The sequence below is a fragment of the Colletotrichum orchidophilum genome, assembly GCF_001831195.1.
Source record: "Colletotrichum orchidophilum strain IMI 309357 chromosome Unknown Scaffold_129.1, whole genome shotgun sequence".
Lineage (NCBI taxonomy): Eukaryota > Fungi > Ascomycota > Sordariomycetes > Glomerellales > Glomerellaceae > Colletotrichum > Colletotrichum orchidophilum.
The window spans coordinates 105,146-130,694 of record NW_019173085.1 but is presented as its reverse complement, the minus strand read 5'-3'; the positions used below and the strand labels follow the sequence as shown (position 1 = coordinate 130,694).

The window sequence follows — 25,549 nt, the reverse complement described above, 5'->3', positions numbered from 1 at the left end:
GACCGCAGTCAAAATTTCAGGGTCGTTTGGGGGCACGGTTACAGTGTCTGAACTATTTGAGGTTGCAGTGGTTCATTCAGATGCACAAAAAAAAAAAAGGGGGTTGTTTGCACGGCCGGTTTGCTGCGGACGTGCGTCTACACTGGGGGTCCGGGAGCAAGCTTGTTGGTGACGATGAGACGGACGGTGACGGTGCGTCTGTCCGTACTGCATGTTCATGGATGAGTCACGTTTCTGCCATTATGTCTGCCTGTCTAGTCCGTCCTTCCGTCCGTGTCGAGGTAGACGGTGAACGCGAAGCTATGCACGAAGCTGACGAGACCGGGACATTGCATCTTCCCACGTATTTCGATGAAGACAGGATTGGAGAACGTGATCTCTGGAGATATCAAGTCTCAACAATCTTGGAAAAGTTCAGGTGGTGACTCTGATGAGGCGTTGTTTTTTTTCTTTTTTTGCCCCTCCTTCTACCTTGGGCAATGTGATACATGCAAGCGATAGAACGGCCGGAAGTCGTTTCTCCTCAGTCTTCCGTGGAAGACTGACCGGGCAGGCAAAGACAAACGCAAACCAGACGGGCTGCCGAGACGAAACAGCGGCGGCGGGGATTGGGGGCGTGGGGCGCTCGCCGTGGGCAAACGCGCCGGCCGGGTGTGGCACACCTCCTGGCGCGGGCGGGCCTTTCGGCCGTGGTGCCTACCAGTTGCCTTAGCGGCAGAGTGGCTAGTAACATGAGGTATCCGTATTCGGTGGTTCTAATTTTGAGATATCCCATTGCACCGCAGAGGACATGAGAGTTGTAGGCTAGAACACTGGTTGAAAAGGGTTGACATACACCCATTGACAAGGCTATTCTGCAATCTGCATTCTGTAGACTATATTGGAACTACCAGGTTGGGGATGCAAAGGTGATGGGTGTGGTAGCACACCGGGTTCAGGTCCTCCCTAGGACGGAGGACAATGGTGCGCAGGGGGGGAGTTATTCAGAGGTGGGAAACTTGGGAAGGGTTCGGTGTGACGAGGTCGTGATAGAGGCGCCCTTGTTTCTCCTCGCTGCGGGCGTCTGGGCGGCTGGCCGTTTGCTTCCCGTTCCGTAGGCCCCAAGGCCCTCCCTTGCCTAGGCTGGGTACCTACATGTAGGATAATGATTGCTTCCTCCGAGGGGGAAGGGGGGCGTGCAGTCTTGGGTGGTTGGTTGGTAGTTTGGTTGGTCGTTTTGCACCCAACATGGAAAGAAATATGGCAAGGCTGGGGGAAAAGGCACGACAGGGTAGATGGCAGAGTACAATGTTAGGCGGCCGGCTGGCCGGTTGGGGGAGACGGCAGGGAGGACGGAAATGTGCGTCGTACTGGAGGGATGTATGGAGTATGTCTGAGTATCTGTAGGTGAACGTGGGATGCGGGAAGTGTGAGTTTCCAAATTCAGCTTCGCTCATGTTCGGGTCAGCGCTAAATTCGCCAATCAGCGGCTCGGGTGGTGTGCATGGCGTCGGCAGTCTCAGCGATACCACGATTTTCCCCTCTTGGGTTGGTTCGTGAATATGTACCTGCTGTGCCTTTGGCTGATCTTTAGGTTGGTTACAGCGGTGTTCTTTTCTCGGGCGCGCGCGCGCGTCTGCCGTCAAGGGGCTGAGCATGAAAAGAATGAACTGAGGTCTCAGGATGGTGACCTTTGTGACCACGATCTACCCACCCTTGATGCCGTGGATAGTAGGTCGGCAGATAGGTAGGCTACACGAGGTGCGTGAAAGTGCAAGATAGCGCAAGGTACTCCCGTGAGCAGGCTACGCTCAGTGTGACGGTGGCTTTCCCTGCCTAGCGAATGATACGATCCCGCATCCGGTTGGTGTGATTCGAGAAGAAGAGGCGCAAATCTCGGGATCTGGGGGATCAGCGGGCAAGATTGGGGGCCGAGATGGGTCGCGGGCAAAGAGGCCCGTCGGTAGCCTTACGAGGCGGAAGGTTGTGGGATACCAGACCAGAGGCCTGAACCACGGGCCAGACATTAGGTAGGTGACATGGTGAGTGAGATAAAATGGTGCAAGGCGGGAATGGCGGGTATCCGGTCTTGTCTGAGATGACAGACGGCTGACGATCGGAATGGGATTTTGAAGGATGCCGCTTCCTCCCGCTGTAGAGCCAATGGGCGAGGAGTGCTCTGCTCGAGTCGTTGGTCCATCGCCCTTGCGTGTGTTTGATGTCTCTGATGCTCCCTTGCAACGGTGTTGGCTGCTCACATGAGGCTGAAGAGTTGGAGAGAGAAAGAGAAAGAGAAAAAGAGAGAGAGAGACGGGTCAGCGCGATTGATCCCTTGCTTCTTCCTCCCTGTGATGTGAACAAGTGAAGAAGTGCGACGAGAAAAGTCATTATCAAGGTCTGCATGATTCAAGCTCGGCGGACGGTAATCTCTTGGGAGGGGTTAAAATTGCAGTGCTGTATGCGCGGTAGTTGCCTCTGCAGGATAGCCCATCGAAAGGGGACATGCACCTATTAGCATTGAATCGAAGACGACACGACGGGCAGCTGCGATTGAGGGGTTGGCTTCCACACCTCGGATGCCTACGGCTACCAACTCGGCGTTGCTTGCTTCCCACACGCCTCTATGGCAGTCCAACGATAGTTGAGGAGTCAGAGACATTGCATCTTGCTCAGCCTCTGTCAGACATCGACCAAATCCGAGGTTGAACGGAATAAGCTGACCACCGCTCTCACATTGCATCCCAGGAAGCCATTCAGCCCAGTCACGAAAGGACAGTCTCACTGATACTACCCAATAGACGATGGGATTCGCAGAGAGTAACACGGGCTTGCCATCGACAAGGTGCCCGACTGGCTCCCGACTGGCTAACAGCATCCTGCTCCAAGGAGAACCAACTCCAAGTGCATGAGGTGGTGCAAACGCAGCCATTACATATGTGTGTATGCGCAGCGCGGCACAGCCAACGACCATCGGCAGCTCGTTATTTTGGGGGATTCCAGAGACAAACACCTCCTTTAGCCTTTACACAGTACTCCATAGGTAGGTAGTATGCAGGTGTTGGACTCTGCGCCATTTCTCACAGCGAACCCTCCAACTCTTACCTGCACGTCTGCAACCTTCACACACCCCGGGAACCCAGGCAAGGATAGCCCATGAGATGAAGGGAAACCAGTGATGTGTCGGCCCGTTCCAATTTGGGAGCGTTCGTCGCGACTATTCTCTTACTTTATTTAGCGACCTGTCACTGGTCATTACTTACCACGAGTGGAAAGTCGCCTTTGCCCGGCCAGTCATCCTCCATCATCACCCATCACCAGCTGCACACTCCCCCTCCCTCTGCCCACGTTTACAGAGTACCCTGTTCTCGCGTTTCCTTTTTGAGGACCCGATGAGGGCATACTCCGGTCAAAAGTTGAGTCAAACGTCTCTGGGCGTGCTGCCTGTTTGTCATACGAAACCTCGCCATTACAGCGGCCCGTCTCCCTCAGCACAACGTCCGATCTCTGGAATGAACTGACGGTGCGCGTGACGGCGTTGATCTGGACGGCATCACGACTCTCGTCCCGCGGCTGTCGCGCCGCCTTGTGCAATGTCACGCTATAGCGTGCTATAGCGGACGACACGTGCTGAGACCTGGGCTCGTTGGCTACTCACTGCGTCTTTTTCCCCTTCCCTACCCGCCGGGACACCACGGGTGGCGTCGATGCATGCAACCAACGAGGAGGGGTTCGAGACGAAAAGACGATATTGATCGGGAGGGGAAAGGCCGGAGAGACCCAGTTAGCATGTGCGGGAGGGGGCAGCCGTTGCGGAGACTTTGTCTCATCATCATCTACGTGTACGGCCTCTCTCGCCTGCGTCTCTCGGTCTTCAGCAACACTCGGGATGCAGCGGCGGCGTCTGTCTGCCTGTCTCTGCACAATTACGGATCACTTGGAGTTAATCCATCCGGTCTAGCCACGCAGTCTTCTATGATGCGTTGCGATGCCATGCGCTGCACAACCAACGGCCGCCACGAACCCTGCTACCCACCCGCGCACTGCACCGTGGTATCACCAGCAGTTTATCGAAGAAAAGGACTGCGACCTACATAGTACTACGTCAAATCAAGCAGACAACCTCACTGGCTATCCAGGCCGGGAAAGATGCACGCCATGTCCGGCCGATCCGACAAAGAGCATCACTCCTCCTCCCCCTTCTTCCTCCTCTCGTCCCCCCGGTACATAGGGCCCGTTCAACCCGGCCAACTCCGTTCCGCAACGTGCTCCCCACGCCGAAAACGCTTGCGCAAACGCTTGCGCAACAACATGCATGTGCCTAAAACGACGCGGGCCACTTGGGAGAGAAGGCAAGCCTGGCCAATGATGGTGCTTCAGACCCATCAAGAGCCCTGGAAAGGGGGCGTGAAGAATCAAATGTACCTCATCGACAGGGGAGGGGCCCTTTGGCTCGTACCGCCGTGCCGCAGCCCACATGCCCCGGTCTGCCGTCTTCTGACTTACCCCGCGCATGCATATCCGCCCTCGTCTGCTTGGTCCATAACCGCCCGGATCGTCAGCACCCAAGCACAGTGCGTTGGAAGTTCTGCCGGCGCAGGACGGCGGGCAGGTGTCCGCTCCGGGGGGCCGAGGGATCGTGGGTTGCGGCCGTTTCCATGTGCAGAATCTTGCTGACGGCCATTAGTGGCCCGCCTATGCATCGGCCCCCTCCCTCCGATGACGGGTGCTGCATGCGCCCTTGATCGTTCCAGTCCTTCCCTTTCCTCTCCTTGCCGTTGCGTTGCGGAGGTCTCGCCCGGGGCTGGGCCACGGCCGGCCGAGGTGAGATCTACACGGCAAATGCTGGGACAGGCCGAGTACACGTAAGCTTTACACCAGCGTACTGACTCGATACGTCGAAACGGGAGGAGCAATCATGAAATGTGGCTGGAAAGAGAAACAGCTGGAATTGGAAACAGGTCTTGCCTAGCGGTACCTCTAACCTTCTAGGCCGGGCACCAGTCATCGCCGGCGGCATAACCATAACTACATCGATGCTAAAGGAAGACGCCAGCTCGGTCCTCGACTCTAAGCATCGCCCGGTCCCATCACCGGCGCCGATTTCAACTCAGCCACTGCCAGCACCACACAACGCGGACTCCAAAGTTTGAACAATTAGCAATCCGCCTTCCCCTTTGCCCCCCATTGACGAATGATCTACTCGGGCCCGCAGCTTGCCTCCTTACTTCCACACGCTCGAACTCTCCGCGCCAGCCTTCTTGCCCTCCTGGTACGTGTCACTCAAAGCGTTATACAAGCCCTTGACACGCTCCATCTCCCCTCTCCAGTACGCCCTCTCCTCCTCCCCGGGGATCTCATCTACCAGGTCCCCCAGGCTCCGCGCCGTAAAGAACCCGTTGGTGCGGTTATACAGCGCCCGCCGCCCCAGCGCGCCCTCGTCCTCCCCTTCGGCCCGCACGCGGAAGACCTCTTGGAGGATATTGATGTCGTGCGGTATCGCGAACAGGTCGCGGCTGTCCTCGTAGGTGAAGAGGTAGTACACCTCGCGGAAGCCGGACCAGGCGATGCCGGAGAGGCAGAGGGAGCAGGGCTCGTGGGTGGCGAAGAAGACGCAGTCGCGGCGCGGGTCCGGGCGCGTTGACGGGTCCGGGTAGTCCTTTGTGAAGAAGTGTTGGATGCAGTTGATTTCGCCGTGGAGGAGGGGCGAGGTGCGCTCGTCGTTTGTGGAGACGGTGTAGGGTGACAGGGTAGAGGAGGAGAGGATCGCGGCGCCGAAGAGTTTGGAGCCCGAGGTCACGCCGCGCGCTGTTAGGGGTACGATGCGGGTTTCTGTGAGGGAGAGGATGGAGGATAGGACGGTTTTGGGGTCGCGGGTTGGGAGGGGGGCTTCTTCGGCCATGGTGCTTTTGTGGTTAGTTTGAGACTTTTTTTTCTATTTCTTTTCGTTTTATTGAGTGGTAATGTAGTGAGGCTAGATTCGATAGCGCTAAGGATGTTTGTCAGAAACGTGGGGCAAAGTTCAGTTGTCTGCGAGTTTATTTCTTTTTCCCCTTTCGCGTTGATATGAGACTGGGTAGTTTGGTGATTTTATCGAACACGCGACGCTTATCACAGCTTGCCAGATGATTCGTGTGTATGTAATATGTACGGGTGTGGGCGCCGACCTCCTACCATCGGAGGCATCCGTAGTGCGGGATGGAGTTTTGCTGTTTCCGGTCGCGGCGGGCTGGGGCGGCGACCTCCGATCCTATGGGTGTTGCGGGGGCTGGGAGGGGGGAGATGTTCGAGACGCCAGTCCGTCACTGCGTCACTCTTTGATGAAGAGATCGGAGCCTGGTTCCATTGGCATAATGTAATTCCGTGATTATTTAGAAGTATCGGCAATGGCTGAGAAGGTGTTTGGGTTTTGGTCAGGTAAAGTGTAGCCGAGGCCGGAAGTTGGGTCCACTTGTCGCCGGTCTCCGATCGGATGTCACGGGGGGCCACGGTAGACCTCGCTCAAGCAGACTAGTATAAATACAAAAATTTAGATTCAAAAATCAGAAACTTCTACCCAGAGACAGTACATGCAGCAGATATCCCTCGATCGGAGGCAGCGCAGGAGGCGCGGTGGGCACGGCAGGAAACGGATGCCTCGATACTGTGTTGTAACGTAGAGGGAGAATGCCTCCATACTAGGTAATGTCGCGGTTCGATACGCCAACCGTATTCGCACTTCGGCTTCTCAAGAGTGATTTACAAGGAATTCTCAACGAAGGAGTATGGTGGACTAAAGACGTCAGGCTACTTCATCTTGAAGGCGAGATCCTCGAGGTTTCAGCGGCAGCGCCTTGGAAGACACGAGAGCCCAGCCAACGACTATTCACAGAACTTGAGAATATCTCCACAAAGGCATTGATGATTCCTAGTAGTCCGAGACACTCATGATGCTCAGATATCAGTGTTAACCTGGGCCCCCGGCCTCGCCCCGCGACGACGCCTGCGCCCAGCCCCCATCGCTCCCGGCAGAGGGCCACAAGTTCCATCAAGCCCACGGTGGCCCTTGATACAGATCTTTCTGGGAGGTCAAGTGCAGATTTGGGCTACCGCGTCAAAGACGAGCGTTTTTCAACGTCACTTGGGCACAATACTACTTTGGTACGTGATGATGAACCGCCATCTCCTATGGGAAACGTCCCATTTCTCAATATCTCGCCGTGAAAACTCTATGTTCTAGGTTCTCCATGAGCCTTTCTTTCCTACAATTTGTCGAAAAATGGGCAACGCATCAACCATCCTGGTAGTTTTCTACAAAGGCTCAAGCATTTCGACAGTAAACCTCCTAACCTCCCACGTTCCCGTTCTGAGATTTCTTCTCACAATATACAAAGCGAATACTCGATGTATCGTTGCATCTGGATGTAAGGGATACTGTGTAAATAGCTAGCAGTTGCTGTTACATTTACATCTGTTGTACACGATGGATGCATCATTTACGAAGCAGCGCGTACTGCCTACGACACGTTAGTCTTGCTTGAGTGGTTGCATGTTTCGGTGCTCCAAGTCGTCCATAACCACAAATGCTTTCATGTGAGTTGGATTACACATTCAGCTGGTGTGTATACTCAATCAAAGATGGGGAAGTCATTGACGAGCAATCCTCTCGAACTTGAAAGTGCGGAAGGAGGTGCCCTGAGCTGGGCCACTGGCCCCTCTATTTTCCCATTTGGAGACATCTAACTAGTCATTGAACGATGACTAAGCGTCTTCTCAGTTTTCATCCCTCATCCGCCTGCTCACGACGTCGTCTCATTGACACTCGACGTCACCCTCGAAAGCGACCGAGTTTAGCAGAAAACGAATCCAGTCCTTGCTTCGAATACCCAATGCATTACATACGACTCCTCCGAGCCCCGACGCTCACGCGCGAGGAGAACAGGAAACATCCATGGTCACTCAACGTCGTCTTCACCGTCACAACCGACCTCGGCGACTCATTCCTCACACCGGATGATAATGAACCGATCAAAATCAAGGTCTCCGCCGGCTGGGACCAGCAGCAGCCATCAAAGAAGCAGAAAAGCGAAACCATGATTCTGGCCGCCGAAAAGGTCTTGCGCTGGACCCCCGGCATGCGCGTCCTCAAGGCCGACATCCCGGCTCAACACCTCTCGGGGAGAGGGCCCCTCCCGAGCAGCAACGGCCTCGGACCGCTGAGGATACGCATCCGCGCCGAAGGAGATAAATCAGCCGACACCGCGACGAGCGTCAATTTTGCCGGGTTCGAGGGGGACTGCGGCAAGATCTTGCCCCTGTGGGCGGACGTACAGACGCCCGGTAGCGAGGCACCGACGACGTGTGTCCGGAGACTTCAACACGGTGATCGCCCCTCAGAGGCTGTCTTTGAGATTGAGGAGGATATCGGGGAGAGCATTGCGCGGCATATCTGGGATGCCGGGTTGATGGCCGTTTGCGGGCTCTGGCAGGTCAACACGCGCGAGAGCTTCGCTGCCGAGAAGCACCCGTGGCGCATGAAGAAGTTTCACAACCTGCTGTTCGGGAATGGACCGGTCAACATCCTCGAGCTCGGATGCGGTGTTGGGATTTTGGGTAACGGGCTGGCGCAGCTTTTGTCTCCTGTTGATCCTCAGGGAGAGGGGTCCGTCCTCATGACGGATCTCCCTGAAGCCGAGTACCGGGCTCGCGCGAATATCAAGAGGCTCGCGACGAGCGTTGCAGCGACTGTCCATTCGCAATACGAGAACCTCGACTGGGACGATGGCCGGAAGGGATCCTTTGGCCCCTTGGTCGAGTCCAAGATGTGGGACGTTATCGTCATGAGCGATTGCACGTACAACGTGGATTCCCTCCCCTCTCTCGTAAACACCTGGACGGCGGTTCACGTACATAATCTTTCGAAGAGCACGAATAAAAACTCTGTACAGACCTGGGTTTACATTGCTTGGAAGAAGAGGCACCCGGATGAGAACGAGTTTTGGAATCAGGTCGACAGCCAGGGGTGGAACTTGCAGGAAGAAGACGTTGTCGAGTTGCCGGTGCTCGGTGGCGAGACGGAGAGGATCTTCACGTATCTCTTCAGCATACAGTCTACAAAGTTCGAGCTGGATGAGGAGAAGGGAGTCTGGAAGTGCTCATAGTCGCCCGCATCACCCACCTTGAATGGAGGATCGACTCTGACAGGACAAGAAGGTCCCGGTCTGGAAAGGTTCAAGCAGCGTCAAGCAGTGAAGCCGGGATAGACACGGCGCACGAAAAACATTTATCGCGCTTGGGGTGGCAGACCGCACGCTCGAGAAAGACACAAGACGGGCCACTGTCTAAGGCTGCAGGCTTTACAATCTATCGCACTCGTCCGGTCGCTCCTTTGCCAGCGAATTTCAAGCCCCAGGCCGCACAAAACCACGCGATCTCGGCGTGAATGGCTCTTCCACGTCCTGGCATCCATCGTACGGTGATGTGCTGTTCCAAAGGCTCCTCCGAGCCGACCCGCTTCTGCCCGCCAAGCGTCATCAGGAAAAGGAAATGAAAGGCCTCTTTCTACCGGCACGAGTCTAGATGGGTTGATTTGCTACGGAAACACTGGAGGATTTCTGCACACATTCTCTGGATGCACTCCAAGGCTCGAAGATATTACAAGTGGAGGGAAAAGACCAGAAGACGGGAGACCCCAATGCGATTGGGATCCAATACGCGATAGCGCCCATACTCTAACTGCCATCTCGCTGGCAGGAGGCCGAGCTACGAGGAGAAGTTCGATCACCATATAACACCGCATCTTTGCAGCGGCAACGGGTTGGATATCTAGAGACCACAGGCACACTGCATCATCGCCAGCTTATGGCCATTTCATTCTCACGCCTAAAACCAACCCCGCACCGAGCCACACTTCTCCGTTGCATATTTGGTCAACTCCCACAATTTGCTACTTGACGAGCCCGGAGTCGATCGAATATACCATCCAGCGTTTGCAGACCAAACGCAAAAGAATGTAATAGCCTAGGGGAGCAAAAGAATGGACGATCTGGGAATCGAACCCAGGACCTACCGCATGCTAAGCGGTCATTATACCACTAAACCAATCGCCCATGGTATGATCTAGCCCGGACTTGAACCGGAGACCTTCAGTGTGCTCAGGCATCTGATGGGGAACATCGGAAGCTGTTAGACTGACGTGATAACCAACTACACCACCAGACCAATTATTGTTGAGAGGCAAGGCAGTCTGATTGAATATCACGGACGGGGAACAGTTGAATTCTTGTGAACGGGGCGCGAGAAGCGAGGGTTTGGCTGCAAAGTCTGCACTGGTTGCGGACGAGGGTTCGGCATAGCCCAATCAGAGATTCGCGCTAGAGGTGATTGGAAATTGAGTCTCCGCGCTGTCGGACGCCGTGGCGGCCCTAGTGGGGCCCCGGCAAAGGTCGCCGCATACGTTCGTCCGCCAGTCTCCCGCATGTGTTCCGTAAGACACCACCGAGTCCGCACCGGTCATCGATACCATCGCTTCTCCGATAGCAAGCTTGTTACTTTGCTTCCGAAAAGGAACAGAGAGAAGCTCGGAATACGAGGGATCTACGAACCGGTTTCAATCTCGTCAAGCAGCGAAATGAACGGGTGTACGAAGCTCTGCTGTCTGTACCGCAGAAACGACCTAGTTTCCGTACGGTCTTGTACTCGTTCAGAACACTACGAAGGTCCATGATCCTTTCAAGGTCACGTTGGAGCAATCAGCCAACCATCATGCAGACACGGAAGCAGGCGTTTTGTCTAGTGCTTACCAATCCTGCCAGCTGAGGCAGGTATCGGTCGGTCAATTCCGCCGACATCTATAACGTTATAGAGGTATCGTTCGACACCCTATTGCTGACCTCCCTTACTTGCCTCTGATTAATCGTGCATTTATCAAGGTGAGGACCTCTGATAGTATAAGCACAAGTCTTACTTTCCATAAGATCCTGGTACCAGGTGCCCATATCTCCTCACACTTCGGTAACACCAACATCACAATCATCGGGTACTCTTTAAGCGAGCGTTTTTCGGTAGAAGATGGCGACAACTATAGTTCTCATAACCGGGGCGAACAGAGGCCTGGGAAAAGGTCTCCTACAACGCTACCTCGCTCTCCCGGATCACATTGTGATTGCAGGTAACCGCGATCCAACACACCCGACCTCGAAGGCCCTCAACGACCTGCCCAGAGCCGAAGGAAGCCGGCTGATCGTGGTGAAAGTCGACGCGTCCGTCGAGAAGGATGCACCCGATGCCGTGAAGGAGCTGCAGGAGAAGTACGGGATCACCCACCTCGACATCGTCATCGCCAACGCCGGGATCTCGTACGTCTGGCCGGCAGTGGCCGAAGTCAAGATTACCGACCTCAAGGCTCACATGGAGCCGAACGTGTACGGCGTCGTCGCGCTCTATCAAGCTACGCGCCCCTTGCTGCAGAAGTCATCCAAAGAACCCATGTTTGTGCCCATGGGTTCGACCGCAGGGTGCATAGAGTGAGTAACTTGGTTCAAACTCCAAGTTGAGGAGATTAGCAGTTGAGTTAACAATTTGCAAGGAACCAACCTCCCATCCCAAACGCCGTCTACGGCCCATCCAAGGCCGCGGTGAACTGGCTCACGATCAGGATGAACGCCGAGGAGGACTGGCTCAATGCCTGGGTCCTCATTCCCGGCTGGGTCCAGACCGACCTCGGCAACGCTGGTGCCCGGGGCCTGGGGCTGGAGAAGGCTCACATCGGCGTCGATGAGTCGTGCGATGGCATGATGGAGGTCCTTGCCGCGGCGACCAAGGAGAAGTACGGCGGCAAGATGGTGGCATATAATGGCAACTTTCCGGGATGGTAGTTGGCTTCCCAGAGGTCTTCGTCGATGCCGGACTAAAGGATTTCACGTGCCTTGCAATTTGCGAAACATCACATTCTGGTCGTTATCTGCCTGCTGTAAATTGTACATGGCTAGAATCAGCGACAGAAATTGCACAGGGAGAAAGTCATACCACGATCCTCCCTTTGCTCGGCGCAAACGTCATTGATGGCCTTACTACCACGTGCCTACTTCATTTCGGCAACATCCTCACTTCCGTTACCTCTCGGTTTCCAATACATTCCTCGGTACGTCACAGCCAGGTAACACCCAAACGAATTCCTCACTCGGCCTGCAGTCTTAGTACATGACTCACCAACACTTGATGACTCTGCCGCCCAGGCCCGAGACAAGACACCACGCCCATCGTCGCTCAGTAACTTTTGAGCAAAATGGTCCATCTCATCACCAAAGGGAATGGTTCCTTTATGCATTGACCTCGTTCCTTCATTCAAAGATCTTCGCTAGCCTCAGTGGCTACTGAGTTCCGTTGCAGTCGCGACATGGCTCTTATATCTTTCGGCTTGGGTTCTCATCCACAGTCTTTTGGGACCTCTTTGTCGCTAATTGAAATTCATTTCCAGGTGTTCTAGACCACCGGGCCGAACAATCATGTCTCTCTTTTCATGACCAGGTCGAAAGTTTTATGGGTACAAGTACGGTGCCCGGTCGGCTACGGGTCTGGCTTACCAGAGTACTTTACGATGCAGACGGAATGATGAGTATGGATCTACTACGTCGATAGCGCCTGGTGGTGACATTCGTCATCTCGAAACTGACCGGGAATCCAAGCGGAGCCACCCTACTGCGTTATTTCCCCATCTCCCGGTAAACCAAATCGTTCTGACCTCGCACACTTCTCTTCACCTACTTTACGCTGCAAATTCTTCGTTTTCCTTTTCCCCCTATCATTAATATCAGTCATGCTTCACTAAGGCCGGCTCTCTTCCTGATTCGAGACTCCAGGATCCTGTGATTCACACTCTGGCGACGGAAGGGCAAACAGCAAGCCATGGGCTGGATTGAGCAGGCGGCCGTCTTGACGGCCTTGGCTTTTGCTGCCTTCGCACAGCAACCTTCCAACTCGCCGGCCCCGGTCAGCGTGGCCTTTGTTCTTACCGTGATTCCCAGGCTTGGAAACAGTACCAGCTCTGCAACCTCCTCGACCACCGGTATCTCGTCGTCTCCAAGCCCATCCACCAGTCTCAGTCTCAGATCTAGCATCAGCAGCCAGTCGCTGTCCAACATCACAAGCTTACGCAGCTCCAGCGCTTCTTCAACCTCTTCATCCGGCGCACCTTCGTCAGTGGTCTCATCTACGTCCTTATCCACCAGTAGTCAATCCACGTCCAGTTCTTCCAGCAGCAGTACTATTAGCAGTTCCTCGTCAATCTCAACCTTTGGTACAGAGTCCCTGAACCCCACTTTGCCGAGTTCCGCCACGAGCACTACCCGCGCTTCAACGGCATCTAGCAGTAGTTCCATTTCGATCCCTGCCACTTCGAGTAGCAGCACGTTCAACTTCGGTAACACTACTACTACTAGCACGGCTTCCACCTCTACCGGCACGACGAGCATTTTCTCAGCTTCGCCCTCGACCACCTCGGCAAGCGCATCATCGACCAGCAGTATCAGCAGCACTTCCAGTGGCGGCATCACTGTGACTTCAACCACGACCGGGACCAGTAGCAGCAGTAGCAGCAGCAGTAGCAGCAGCAGTAGCAGCAGCAGTAGCAGCAGCAGTAGCAGCAGCAGTAGCAGCAGCAGTAGCAGCAGCAGTAGCAGCAGCAGCAGCAGCAGCAGCAGCAGCAGTAGCAGCAGCAGTAGCAGCAGCAGCAGCAGCTCTGGACCTAGCTCCTCTAGTACCAGCTCCAGCAGCACATCATCAACTTCATCCTCAACTTCTTTGACATCGGGTAGTACCACCACGACTTCTGCCCCAACCACCACGACCACATCGTCAAGTACATCCTCAACTTCAAGCAGTTCTTCGACTTCAAGTGTCTCTTCAACATCGAGCAGTTCTTCACCTTTAAGCAGCTCTACCATCACCACTACTTCTTTCAGCAGCTCTAGCGTAAGATCTGCCCCTTTCTTGCCTTATGCAGCGTGAAATGTGCTTACTCGACTCCAGTCTACCTCCACGAGCAGTTCCTCTACCTCCACCATTACTGGTGCTTGTGGTACAACGAGTAACTCTTTCGTCTTACAAGCATCAAACAGCGGCGATTTCACTGCCGACGGCAATTTTGCTCAGTTGCAGCAAGCCTTTGGCTCGGGCTACCGCCTCTTGTTCAGCGCCAACAGACAGAACGCGCAACAATTCAAGCTTCGGGCCGACTGCTCACTCATCACTGCCGATGGTGGCTTGCAAGCTATGATTGGTGATAATGGTCAAGCGACTCTCCATTACCAATACTTCTTTCCATCCACTGCCGCTGCCTCAGCGTTGGTCAACGTCAATTGGCAAGCCAATGTTTGTACATTGAATGCCGATAACACCCTCACCTGCGTTGCCGGGAATTCTAACATCTTCCAAATCACGCAAGGTGATCCTACTCTCGAGATTGGTACACAGAACTTTGGGGAGACAATCACATTGAATGTGGTCCCAGTGCCGTGATTCGTGAGCCATGGGTGGTGCAATTGTTACGTTGTCTCATTCTCTACGCTGGAAGCTGATGGATATCATATATAAATTTTAGACCGAAATGCGAATCCTGCATTCCATCATACGGTGCTCTCATCCCCCGTGTATCCCGTTTTGGTCTTCCCCAAGTCCCATATGCCGTCACATATCCAGTGCCCTCCCTCTCTCGTCCACAGAAAGTCCGGAATCCTGTCGAATCTAGCGTCGTAGCGGTCCGATACTCCCATCCAGAACCAAAAGTCATCCCACTTCACCAACATGGACCGCTGAGTCTCCGGCTCAGAGTTATAAGCCAGCGGCGCGTCTTTGATCCCTTGCTCGTCGAAGCAGTCTGCCACCTTGAACCAGAGGCTCTCGTCTTTGAGCTGATGGACGGCAATAGCTTCATCGCCGACCAGCGCGTGTTGGATGGCGTCCGGATGCGTCTTCTTCCTGGCCCACGCCGTGCCACTATGTCGTGCGTCCTTGTCATCGTAGTCGAATTTCTCTGAGCCCCGGAAATTTACAAAGTTGGCTTTTTCGTGCCCTTTGAGCATGAGGGTCGCAATTGCCATGTCTTCGCCCGTCACCACGTGGTGCTTGTTCTGGAGATGCGCGAGTAGTTTCACCATGTCCCATGTAACGGTGTACATGGCGCCGTGCGGGAAGACGAGATCCCAGTACTTGGAGTAGTAGAGCTCCCCAATCACCGTCTTCTGGACAGTGCTCTTCATGAGCCCGGTGGCGTTGTCGGTCGAAAGCCTTGGTGACAGAAAACGTTCCCAAAACCCGCGTGCATTGAGCCAAAGGTCGGTGTCCATCTTTGAGACAAACTCGTATTGAACGTCGTGGTCGACCAGCCACTTGTAGAACTCGAGCGTCTTGATGGTGTTGGCGGTGATATCGTCCTCGGCGATGTTGTCCAGCACAATCATGTCTCCAAAGGTGCGATTCTCGTTGGCCACCACCCCCATCCACTGCGGACCGGGGTTCGACACCACGAAGCGTCCATCAAAGGGGATATCGTTAAAGATCCTCATCCATGTGGATCGTATGAGCATCCGTCGCTCGACATCTGATGCTGTTGAGATGACTGCCGCCAGCCAGGGTTTCGGTAACACTCTGCTATCGGTGCCGTTTGTGTTTATTAGTTGAGGAGAATAAGGGAAAGGATTGAGATCGTATGAGGGCTCTGGCAGTCCATCTACCGGATTGCCATGAACGATAGGCTTCGTGGTCGGGGCCTCGAATGGCTCGTGATGAGGTCGTTGGGTATTATGAGAAAGGTGAAAAGTAACGCCGAGAAACAGGATGAAACAGATTGCAAAAACGCGAAAAACCCTCCTCTGAATACATCGACTCAATGCCGTCCATATCGCCATGACCATGGACGAGCAGGAGGCCACCGACGTCATGTTGTCTCTCACTCTCGCTCTCTCTCAGTTGCGCGAACACAGACGGCCTGCAAAGCAATAACAAGTAAGGAGAAAATCTGGGATGAATAGAACTGTCAAAAGAGAGAGGGGAGAGAGTTCAGAAATTGAGACGAGCTGGGGTTGACGGGAAGCAACCCCAAACCCCCCTGATACACGACATTGCACACATATATCGGGCGAAAGCATTCGGGACAGGTTACGGTTGCCTGCTGGCCACCGCCATGTTGGTGGGCGTAACACCCTGAAATAATCGAGCCCACTGGATCAGGCAGTTGAGGTTTTGGTTGGTTTGTGGATCCTTCATCAGATGGGGGGAGGGGTGTGTTGCGCAGGCCAACATGTGCTGCGGGCTTCTGTTTGGCGGGGCCGCCGCGGGCACCCGGTCTGTGACATGGTCAGCATTTCCGCCGAGACGTTGTTTCTTTCCATTTTCTGTACTCTATGAATTGGTTGCAATGCCATCCTCCAGGTTATCCAATGGTGCTGGGCTGCTGGGCTGGAAGCAACATTGGCCGGTATGCAGACTCCTGTTCCTTCGCTCGGTAATATGAAGCCACGCGGCACGTTGCCTCTCAGTCGTCGGGCTTTCCTTCGTGCCACGCACTGCCCTTTTGCGCAGCGGAGGCGTTTCTTGGCGAAGCGTCCAAAAGCCTCATCACTATGTACCGAAGTCCATCATTTTGGGTCCCGGGGAGAGGAGTTGCGAAACGCTCTCATCAGCTGCCAGAATCTCAACCAGCCAAACGTACCGACGGGGCCTAAAGGCAGACTTTTCACTATCAGTTTAGAAAGATTCTTCACTCTGTAATTTTCTTTCCGTTTAACAGCGCATGGTAGGCTTCCATCTATCTCATTGATAGGCAGCCGTAGTCGGGGCACTCAACTGGCTAGTTATTCTTCCCAAGCGTCTAATAGTAAACTGTAAACGTGCGTAGGGCGGAACTTGGAGAAAAACCCATTTGCGGATGATGATGCTCGAGTTGATGGCATGGACGCACCCTACTTTCCAGTGCTGACGATGTGCGCCAGAGGCAGGCCCCAAAGTGCCAAACTGGCAAATCTACGGGGTGACATGGAATATCGTGTTTGACTGGGATTCATAACGGACAAAAGCAATACCATCGTGACACATGGCCAGCCTACCTTGGCTTCGCCCGGCTGCGCTGTGTTCAGTAGGCAGGCGTTTGGCGGAAGACGATCAAAGTAGTAAAAGTAGCCGCAAAAGATGAACCCACAGGTGTTTTGTCATATCGATGTTCGAAGCGAGAATATATCAAATCACAGATCTCCGTTTGTAGAGTTCTAGGCTCTGCCAGCCCCTATTCAAATGCCTTATCTGTCAAACTCGCTTACGGTGCCAAGCTCAGCCAAGATACAATAACCAACATAAACTCCAGTCTCCTCCGCTCACTGCAGAGCAAAAAGAAACAACCGGCTGCAGCCGACATACGGTATCCAATCAAATTTGCCCATACGATGAAATAATCCACATCATCCACAACATGTCGCGTGATGCCCGCAAACATGATGCTGAGCCGCTGCCCGAGGTTACACCGCAAATGCGGAGCCAGTCAAGGTTATTGGTGATTGGCTTATTGAGATTAGGTATTCGTTTGCGCCAGCGACCAAAGTAAGCAATACCTACCTTGAAATGACTAGGATCTGCGAATTTGGTCGGCACTGCGGGTCTTCTTCCCTTCTTTGCCCCTTCTTTGCGGCAGGCAAAGACTACCTACGTGAAGGCAATCAATATGTTGAAGGTACCCTATCCTTCGGTCAGTTCACAAGTTGACCAGGCTGAAACAGCGGGGAAGCAGATAACAATTGCATAGTGGCACTTCAAAGCTCGGAGCATGAGCGGCTCACACCAAATGTTCTTACTTCAGCTCGCTGGCGTCGTACTACTAGGGCTGAGAATTCAGGCAGCAGGATTCCCTTCGCCCTAGGAGGACAAGCCTCGGTGAGACAGGGGTATAAATAGACATCCAATGACAGGAAAACTGGAACTCATTTGCACCAAAGTCTCGTGATTTTCCGTGACTCCAAATCCTTTTGGACTTACGAAGGAAACGAATGTTTATGGTCGATCTTAGTCTGAGTATTCAAACTGATGCCTGCCAACAATCGAAATTGACTTCATTCTGATACACTCAATGTTACTGGTCACTTATTTGGAGTCCATCATACAATTTATACATATAGCGATATGTGTTCTCGAAGCACTTCAAGTATATAAGTAATAATAAGTACAGATTTGAAACTTCAGCAGCTTCTCATTTCTCTTCCTCTCTATTCTCATTCCCATTCTTTTCTTCCACCTATTCCAATCCTAAAGCAACCATATTTGGTGCGCTACATGAATCCCAAAGGACTTTCGGCTCATTTGTATCGTTCTATCGTTCTGATGGCTTACAACTTGCCACTGGATTGTGTACCTACACGAAGCCGGAGTCAGGACCTCCTGCAGACGGGCTTTCTTCACCCGGCACCATTCAAATACCTTCTAGGCTGGTAGAGATATAATCTAGTATTCTTAAAGGGCATATCTCTTTGGATGGCCGTGTGCCCCAGGGGATTGGCATCGGCAACATGGATGAACTAGGCGGCCTGTTCCCATATGCATCCCATCTTCAAACATGGCATTGTCAGCATTGAGCATAAAAATAGTGCTCAATGGGCAATAATAGCGTCTAAACGGAGACAGAAAAGGTGAGCGAACCAAGTTCATTTCAAACAGATGAAATTCGACTTCATATGGAAGGAAAGCCGCTCCTGCGCTGGCTGATTCGAAGTCAAGCCATGTGCACTTCATTCACCAGACGGCTTCATACCAATCCACATAACTACTATTGATTTTAAGAAATTACATGACGTCTCACAGGCACATGAATCTAGAGATATCTCGTCAATTAAAACTTCACATATCATGACACGTCGTGAAGATTATTGAGAATGCTCTGCAAACGAGTGAGGGCGGCTGAAATAAAGTTGCCGTGATCAGACCCATCTAGTTTACTAGTGCGCGACCGACTGGGCGCCGTTGCAGTGGCCGCCGCGAAGTGCAGGGGTTCCGGGAGGGGGAAAGCACGCCAGAGCTGAGCGGCATGACATCACCAAGACGCACCCGCACCGCCCGCTTTTCCCTCCCTGCCGAACCGAAGCCGGCGGCGGGCACAATTCTTCAACGCTGCTTTGCATCAAACGTCCAAGAAGAAACGCCAAAGGTTTTTTCTCAGCGAATTCGCTTGGCTTTCTACTCAATCTCCACCGTTTCAGTCCGTCTTCATCCGCTGTATCGAATCGTTTCCGGACGCGCAACGGCCACGAAACCCGGCGACCCCTACCCCGCGATGGCGGGCTCCCTTGCAAGCAAGTTCCTGGCTGCGCTGGCTGTCTGCGGCACCGTCGCCGTCGCTGCTCCGACGAGCCAAGATCAATTCGTCTTCAGAACTGCTGCGGATCTGACTCGCGTTCACGAAGAGTACGTGTGTTCCCGATAACATGCTTTTTCTGCTCATGAGAGCTCGCTGACTGCGGTATACAGGCTCGACAAAGCCAAGGTCATCCCTACCGTTTTGGACGACTTTGAGCCCATCATTGGCGTCGCGGCTGAGTGGTCCTCCTCCAATGTGGCCGATCTCGGGAACACCCTGAAGCCTGCCGATCTTCAGTCGGCGCCCACCGTCGCCATAGTCAGTGGCTCGTCAATGACCAGCTTCATTGCCACGACGTACGTCTTGACTCTCACCGACCCAGACGCGCCCACTCGTAGCAACCCAATCTGGTCCGAGTTTTGCCACTGGATTGCCGTCAGTAGCTCTCCCACCATCTCCTCTGGCATCGAGCCGGCGGATCTGGACGAGGTCATCGAGTACAAACCCCCGGGACCTCCCCCGAAGACGGGCAAGCACCGCTACGTTTTCACGGCCTGGGTGCCTGCCAACGGGACTAAGGAGAAGTTGGACCTTTCGAAGCCGGAGGAGCGCAAGCATTGGGGAGGCCAAGAGGGACGTGGAGTCCAGAAGTGGGCCAAGGAGAATGGCCTCGTTGCCGTTGGTGAGTTGACACCCGAGCAACTTGCTGATTGTTGAAGGTGTAAGCTAATCGCGAATCAGGTGCCAACTTCATTTATGCCCAGAACGAAAAACAGTGATGTTTATAAGTTGTTCTATGATTTGATGGTTCACTAGGTAACGCCTTGCAACATATTGGGTCGACCTGACATGGCTCGTTTGCGGTCGCTTACTATCCTCTCTAAAGCCGGCCCATGTGTAAAGTATTCCTGTTACAGGTACCTTCCGTTTGAGAGTATAAACTCTTTAAACCACACACAATGAATCCTCCTTAAGAAACTAAACAGCCCTAAGAGAAGATCCAAGCAGCGCACACCCAGTTTCAATAGCCAATAAGAAACACAAGGCAAATCACGCATATACACACACACACACTTTCTCTCTCTCTCTCTCTTTTGCTACACGGAACCTCGGTGTGACTGCTGAAGCCCCTTCAGATTCCTTTCGCATCCCATATCTACCAGTCGATGCAGCAAGCGAGATCGCCACCCATAGCGGCCGAGTGTGACGGTTACCTGCGCTATTGTCAGTTGTGAGCGGAGGAGCAATGTGAAAGATGCTCATTCTTACCTTTCTCGTATCATTCCGAACTCTCGTGGCTGAATTATGCTGTCTTTTGGCATCTCCATCCATCCTTGTGGCGATCAACCTCTTTATACAAGGTACATGATCCTTCTCGGCGGAGACCCTCAAGCTTTGCGTCGACCATCACGGCTACGTTGGAATGATACTGGGCCTGGTTCCTGTCGACATGTCGAGAAAGAACGCACAGTGTGAGCAGGCCAAATCGGCAATCACCGGACTTCTTGATGCGTTTCTAAGACCCGACATTTCTGAACCGCAAGATACAGGAGAGCAGCTGCAGCACGGCCTTGGGTGGGCCTTGGTCTGGGTATACACGCCTTGGCAACGGGCTCAGCAATGTTGCTATTCTGGACCTCGGTGTCGGTAACAATGTTGTCCTTGGTTACCTTGTCTCCGTAACCGGCCTAAGTCTGCTTGACAAAGACCCGACTGCCAATGGTTGATTCGCGTAATGGCTTCGATGATGTATCAAATCCTTTGGCGAACAGCATCCTGGTACATCATGTGTGATACGCTTTGGTTGTTTGGTTTGAGTGGTTGGCAAGTGTGTCTTGGGCTCTCCTGAGGGGATGGAAGCAGTTGCAGGGATACGGTGTCGACTGCCACCCAGCTTTCGTGACATCTCTCACGGCTGCCTTGCCTTTCCTAGACATCCTTTCCCTTGCCGTACCACCTCGGTCAAGGCCTTCCCCGCGATCAGCTGTCCGTGGTCTCAGCAGCTGGAGGACTCTCAACACGGCGCCTCTTCAGATCGGGCACCGAGTCATCCTCGGCGGGAGGGGGTGACATGCTCGAGGCCCAGGGCTTCGATTCGGACGCCGAGCTCCTGCTCCCAGGACCGTCGTCTTCGTCTTCTTCATCGTCGTCCTCGTCGTCGTTCTCCTCCTCCTCCTCGCCGTTTACCACAGGCTGCTGTGCCTGTTGCCCGAGCACCACCGTACCATTGGGGGTTTCGTTGACAGCCCCTTCTTCTTCGGGAGTTGACTCTTGCTCTGGCTGCTGATCTGCCTGGTGAGCAGCAGCAGCAGCAGCCGCCAGAGCTTGCTCCTCTTGCTGCTGGGCTAGACGCGCCCGCTTTTCCATCTCCCGCACCCTAACAGATGAGCCGGTGAAGGAACACTTCTCCGACATACGCATGCAGACGCTACATGGGCTGTTTGCGCCCTTGATGATGCATTCGTGATGGCCCTTGGCGCACCTTTCGCATTGTGCTTCCTGCGGGCTTCCGATTCGCTCAACTTCTTGAGCACGCATGTGCTCCTTCACCGTCTTCGCTGCCAGCGTCCTACCCCCATGATGCTTCTTCATACACCAGTTGCACCTGCAGATTTGCCGCTGAGGCTGCTGAGCGGCGGGTGCGACTGCCGCCGCCGCTGCCGCTGCCGCTGGGTGTGCGGGATGTCGAACGGCAGCAGGAGCGGGGGCCGAAGCCGAAGTCGCAGGTTGATTCGGGGCTGGGGTTGAGGGATGCCCAGCGTCTTGAGTCGCGCTCGAATTCTGCGCAGGGCGTTTGGTTGGGGCATTCGGAAGCGGCGTCCGCTTCTTAATAGTCGCCTGGGGCGCAGACGGCTGGGGGGTCGATGAAGAAGCCCGGGAAGACGGGGAGAGTGTGACCGATTCCGGTTTTCCGCCACTTTCGACAACTTTTGGCATGCTTTGTGGTATCTGCTGTCCGGCGGCACCATTCGCGGGGCCCGTTGTCGGACCCATAGCCGGATCGGAAGGCCCGGCGAATCCACCCGGAGGAGGATGAATGGGTCCCATCGCACTTCCCATCTGCTGCTCCTGGGCAGGGTCAGAAGCGGTATTAGATGGCGCCGAACGATAATTTGGGGGCATCGGGTTCATTGCCGCCATATCTTGCCCATCAGCTGGTGACAGGCCCAATAAAACAAACCAGTAGTTGCGACGCCAGTTAGGCCACTGGTTCTGGTTGCTGGCCATGCTTTAGGTTCGTTGTCTTCTATCAGCAAGTTATTCAACACAGTATTGAAAGCTAGTGATGAAGTGCTAGTTTCTTACCTTTCTAGTCTTGATTCACCGTCGGTGTTGTGTTCGATTTGGAATATGCAAGGAAGATTTAGGGATGACGGACGGACGGACGGATGGATGAATGGATGGCTTAATTATCTCCCGGAACAGATTCTATGGGAAAGGATCCTCCTGATCATATCCGTGAGGTACTATTCGGAGATGGGTTTTTTGAAGCACGGATCGTGGTGGCTAGGAAACCATGCAAAGCTATCAGGCTCAGGACATGAACTTAATCCATCGCTTGAGACCTCGCCGGCTAATCAGATATCAAGCCTACAAGGTACCCAGTCTCTATCCCGTCTCCGATATGCTCTCCCTTGCTCTGGTCGAATTTTCCGTGGGTAGTGCTATGGGCAAGGTGACAAGGTCCCAGAAAGACATCTAGGAGAATTTGGATCGAGGTCGTTATAGGTTGGATCGTCTTCATGGCAGCGCCTTCTTTGCCGCACAAGAGCCCGACTGAAGCCTTCTTCGTTCCCTGTTTCAATTTCACGAGATGTTTCCAACATTCCGATTAAGCAGATGTTAACTACTAATTGTGGGTCGAATTTCTACGAAATTCCGCCTGGACAACTAGTGGAGGATGGTGGCGATAACCGCCCAAATCACCCTTCTACGTAAGGTAGCAAACAGTACATGCAATATCCACACCTATCTCACAACTCAGCTATCTGGCTTCTCGTCCGCCGATACCACCTCCATTGACTAGCCCTCAGTCCTTCCATTCAAGATTTTTAAGGGCAGTCGGGTCCCAAGATCTCCCTTTGTCTGGGGTAGAAATGCGTGCTTCCCTCGATGGCGAGTTCAATATCTCGTCTGCAGGACCTTCGTCAAGAGCAATATTATCCCTCGACAGGGTATTACCCGTCGACCTTGAGGCTTTTCGCATGACCATTAGCAGTGGACTTCTCAGCCTGATGCTTCGCAGGTCGAGAGCCCGGCTTAGTCGCAGCCCTACGCCTCCGCTTTGCCGGCGGCTCCTTCTCATCCTCCTGTGCCTCCTCCTCCATCTCCCCTTGCTTCACCCTCTCCAGATCTCTCTTTCTTCCTTTGCTCGTGCCTTTGCCAAAGGAGCACCGCTCTTTCTTCCGAATACAATTCGAGCAAGCGCTCCCTCCGTCGAAGAAGCAGCTGTTTTCGAGGCCGCCATTGGCACAACGGTCACAGGGCTTTGTGTGCTTTTTGCCAGTATTGACAACATTGTCGGCGCGTGTGTGCTCCTTTTTCGTCTTGAGACTGACCTCGACTCCGTTCTTGTTGGAAGTTCGGCAAAACGAGCATGCGCACAACTGCGTTGCGGCACCTTTCTTCTTGGGCTTCTCGCTCGCGGCTGCAACATCTGCTTCAACCGCTGCCGCCGGGGTCGGTTGCCAAGGCTGGACTTCTTTCTTGGCTACTGTGTCTTTTTGTGTTTGGCCGTTGATAGTCGGTAGCGGTCGCCGAGCTGGTGGACTAGTGTTACCTATGCCCGGCTTTCGATTATGTTGGCTGCTGGGTCGATTGACAGGTGTGAATCTGGTGCTATACCTCGTATCGCCTGAGGTGGAAGCTTGATTTTGCGCCGGATCGGAAGCGGCCGGCATGATACGGTCAGAAGCGATGGGTGCCAGGGCATCGTCTGTGGTGGAAGTCTGACTGGGCGCCGTTGTGGAATCAGCTGGGATGAAGGAACCAGAAGCGTTGGTAGCTTCGGACTGCCCGCACAGCATCATCAATGCCTCTACCGCAATAATCTCGGTTTCAGTTAGCAGTGCCATATTTACGTCTCGCGGAGCTTTTTGGAACATTGATGGTAAATAGCGACAGCGAGGACAACTCAACCGCAGAGAAATGCATTGCTCTGCCTTTATAATTGCTGAAATCATCACAGATGCTAATTCCTGACGCAACGGAGATAGGTTCGGGAGGGACAGATAGGTTGTATGGCCAACTTCTACATATACCCAGGCTCAAGTGAAACTTAATTCGCAGTCTATCAGAGCATCGAATTGTTGATAGAAAATTGTCACAGGAGCCCATAGTCACAGGTGCGTGGATGCGTAATGGAAATCCCAACGTTGTTAGTTGAGGCTGATGGAGAGAGCTCTTCATCCGGCTGGCCCATGGACAGCGCCCTTTGGCATATCAATACACAAAGCAAAGAGTACTTTCAAACTCATTTCCCCACCGTTACCTACTCCCAAACACACTTGTCCTTCATCGCGGTGCACTCAGCGCAAGCCTTGTAATGATTCCACTGATGGCAATCAAGACCATACCTTGTGCATCTTTGGCAATATATGCCGCTAGGTCCTCCTTTCGTTCCACGGTCCCGAATCATGGCGGCGGTTGCATGCGCGTCTTGAGTTGTACGAGATACCAATTTACGAACACACTTTGAACATGAACATCTAGGCTTTTGTTTTCCCGCACTTTGAGATGAGGATCCACTGACATCTTGGTCGAGGTTGCCTGCTTTTTCGGTGGTATTGTCGCTCGAAGGAGTATCGTGAGGTGTATTGGTGTCTTCGGCGGCGTTGACTGATGGGACTGTGTCCGAACTTGCGTCCTTCGAAGGGGGCTTGCTAACGATCCCATCGTCTAAGGTGCCATCACCTGAAGTGCCTGGAGTGGTATCGTGAGAGAACTCATTCTGGAAGACCTCGTCGTGGGAGTCTTCATCGTCAGATAAGTCATCGTGTGGAGTGGCCTTGCTTGAACTCCCTTGCCTGGAAGTGCCTGCTTCTGAATCATCTTCACTTGGACTGGTATCGTTCGACATGGCTGAGTTTGAAACATTGGTGGTAGAAGTATCATCGGTTGTAGCGGTACTGATCGGAGCGGTGCCATTGATGGGATTATTCGCCGAAGTGGCATGGTGTGAATTGCCAGATGAACCATGGGTAGACGTAGTTCCATCCGCTTGGTTGTCGCCAACGTAATATTCTTCCTAAATCATTTGCA

At 53.6% G+C, this 25,549-nt stretch overlaps 8 protein-coding genes across 8 annotated transcripts; 4 read left to right on the top strand and 4 right to left on the bottom strand.

Annotated features, from left to right (window-relative positions):
• Positions 1-5,200: 5,200 nt before the first annotated feature.
• Positions 5,201-5,878, bottom strand: CORC01_11648 (cytidine and deoxycytidylate deaminase zinc-binding region; the record flags this gene model as incomplete). Its single annotated transcript, XM_022623270.1, has 1 exon — positions 5,201-5,878. One exon carries the CDS (start codon positions 5,876-5,878, stop codon positions 5,201-5,203), a length of 678 nt encoding a protein of 225 aa, XP_022470258.1.
• A 1,966-nt stretch (positions 5,879-7,844) lies between these two features.
• CORC01_11647 (uncharacterized protein) lies at positions 7,845-9,116 on the top strand (the record flags this gene model as incomplete). The annotated part of the gene is made up of 1 exon (XM_022623269.1): positions 7,845-9,116. One exon carries the CDS (start codon positions 7,845-7,847, stop codon positions 9,114-9,116), a length of 1,272 nt encoding a protein of 423 aa, XP_022470257.1.
• A 1,909-nt stretch (positions 9,117-11,025) lies between these two features.
• CORC01_11646 (aflatoxin biosynthesis ketoreductase nor-1) lies at positions 11,026-11,831 on the top strand (the record flags this gene model as incomplete). The annotated part of the gene is made up of 2 exons (XM_022623268.1): positions 11,026-11,480; positions 11,543-11,831. 2 exons carry the CDS (start codon positions 11,026-11,028, stop codon positions 11,829-11,831), a joined length of 744 nt encoding a protein of 247 aa, XP_022470256.1.
• Positions 11,832-12,861: 1,030 nt separating this feature from the next.
• CORC01_11645 (uncharacterized protein) lies at positions 12,862-14,472 on the top strand (the record flags this gene model as incomplete). The annotated part of the gene is made up of 2 exons (XM_022623267.1): positions 12,862-13,926; positions 13,984-14,472. The coding sequence occupies 2 exons, from the start codon at positions 12,862-12,864 to the stop codon at positions 14,470-14,472; spliced, it is 1,554 nt and encodes a 517-aa protein (XP_022470255.1).
• A 107-nt stretch (positions 14,473-14,579) lies between these two features.
• Positions 14,580-15,893, bottom strand: CORC01_11644 (uncharacterized protein; the record flags this gene model as incomplete). The annotated part of the gene is made up of 1 exon (XM_022623266.1): positions 14,580-15,893. The coding sequence occupies one exon, from the start codon at positions 15,891-15,893 to the stop codon at positions 14,580-14,582; it is 1,314 nt and encodes a 437-aa protein (XP_022470254.1).
• A 3,371-nt stretch (positions 15,894-19,264) lies between these two features.
• Positions 19,265-20,067, top strand: CORC01_11643 (phosphatidylethanolamine-binding protein; the record flags this gene model as incomplete). Its single annotated transcript, XM_022623265.1, has 3 exons — positions 19,265-19,395; positions 19,459-19,970; positions 20,030-20,067. 3 exons carry the CDS (start codon positions 19,265-19,267, stop codon positions 20,065-20,067), a joined length of 681 nt encoding a protein of 226 aa, XP_022470253.1.
• A 1,201-nt stretch (positions 20,068-21,268) lies between these two features.
• Positions 21,269-22,516, bottom strand: CORC01_11642 (uncharacterized protein; the record flags this gene model as incomplete). The annotated part of the gene is made up of 1 exon (XM_022623264.1): positions 21,269-22,516. The coding sequence occupies one exon, from the start codon at positions 22,514-22,516 to the stop codon at positions 21,269-21,271; it is 1,248 nt and encodes a 415-aa protein (XP_022470252.1).
• A 950-nt stretch (positions 22,517-23,466) lies between these two features.
• Positions 23,467-25,367, bottom strand: CORC01_11641 (uncharacterized protein; the record flags this gene model as incomplete). The annotated part of the gene is made up of 2 exons (XM_022623263.1): positions 23,467-24,339; positions 25,041-25,367. 2 exons carry the CDS (start codon positions 25,365-25,367, stop codon positions 23,467-23,469), a joined length of 1,200 nt encoding a protein of 399 aa, XP_022470251.1.
• Positions 25,368-25,549: the final 182 nt, after the last annotated feature.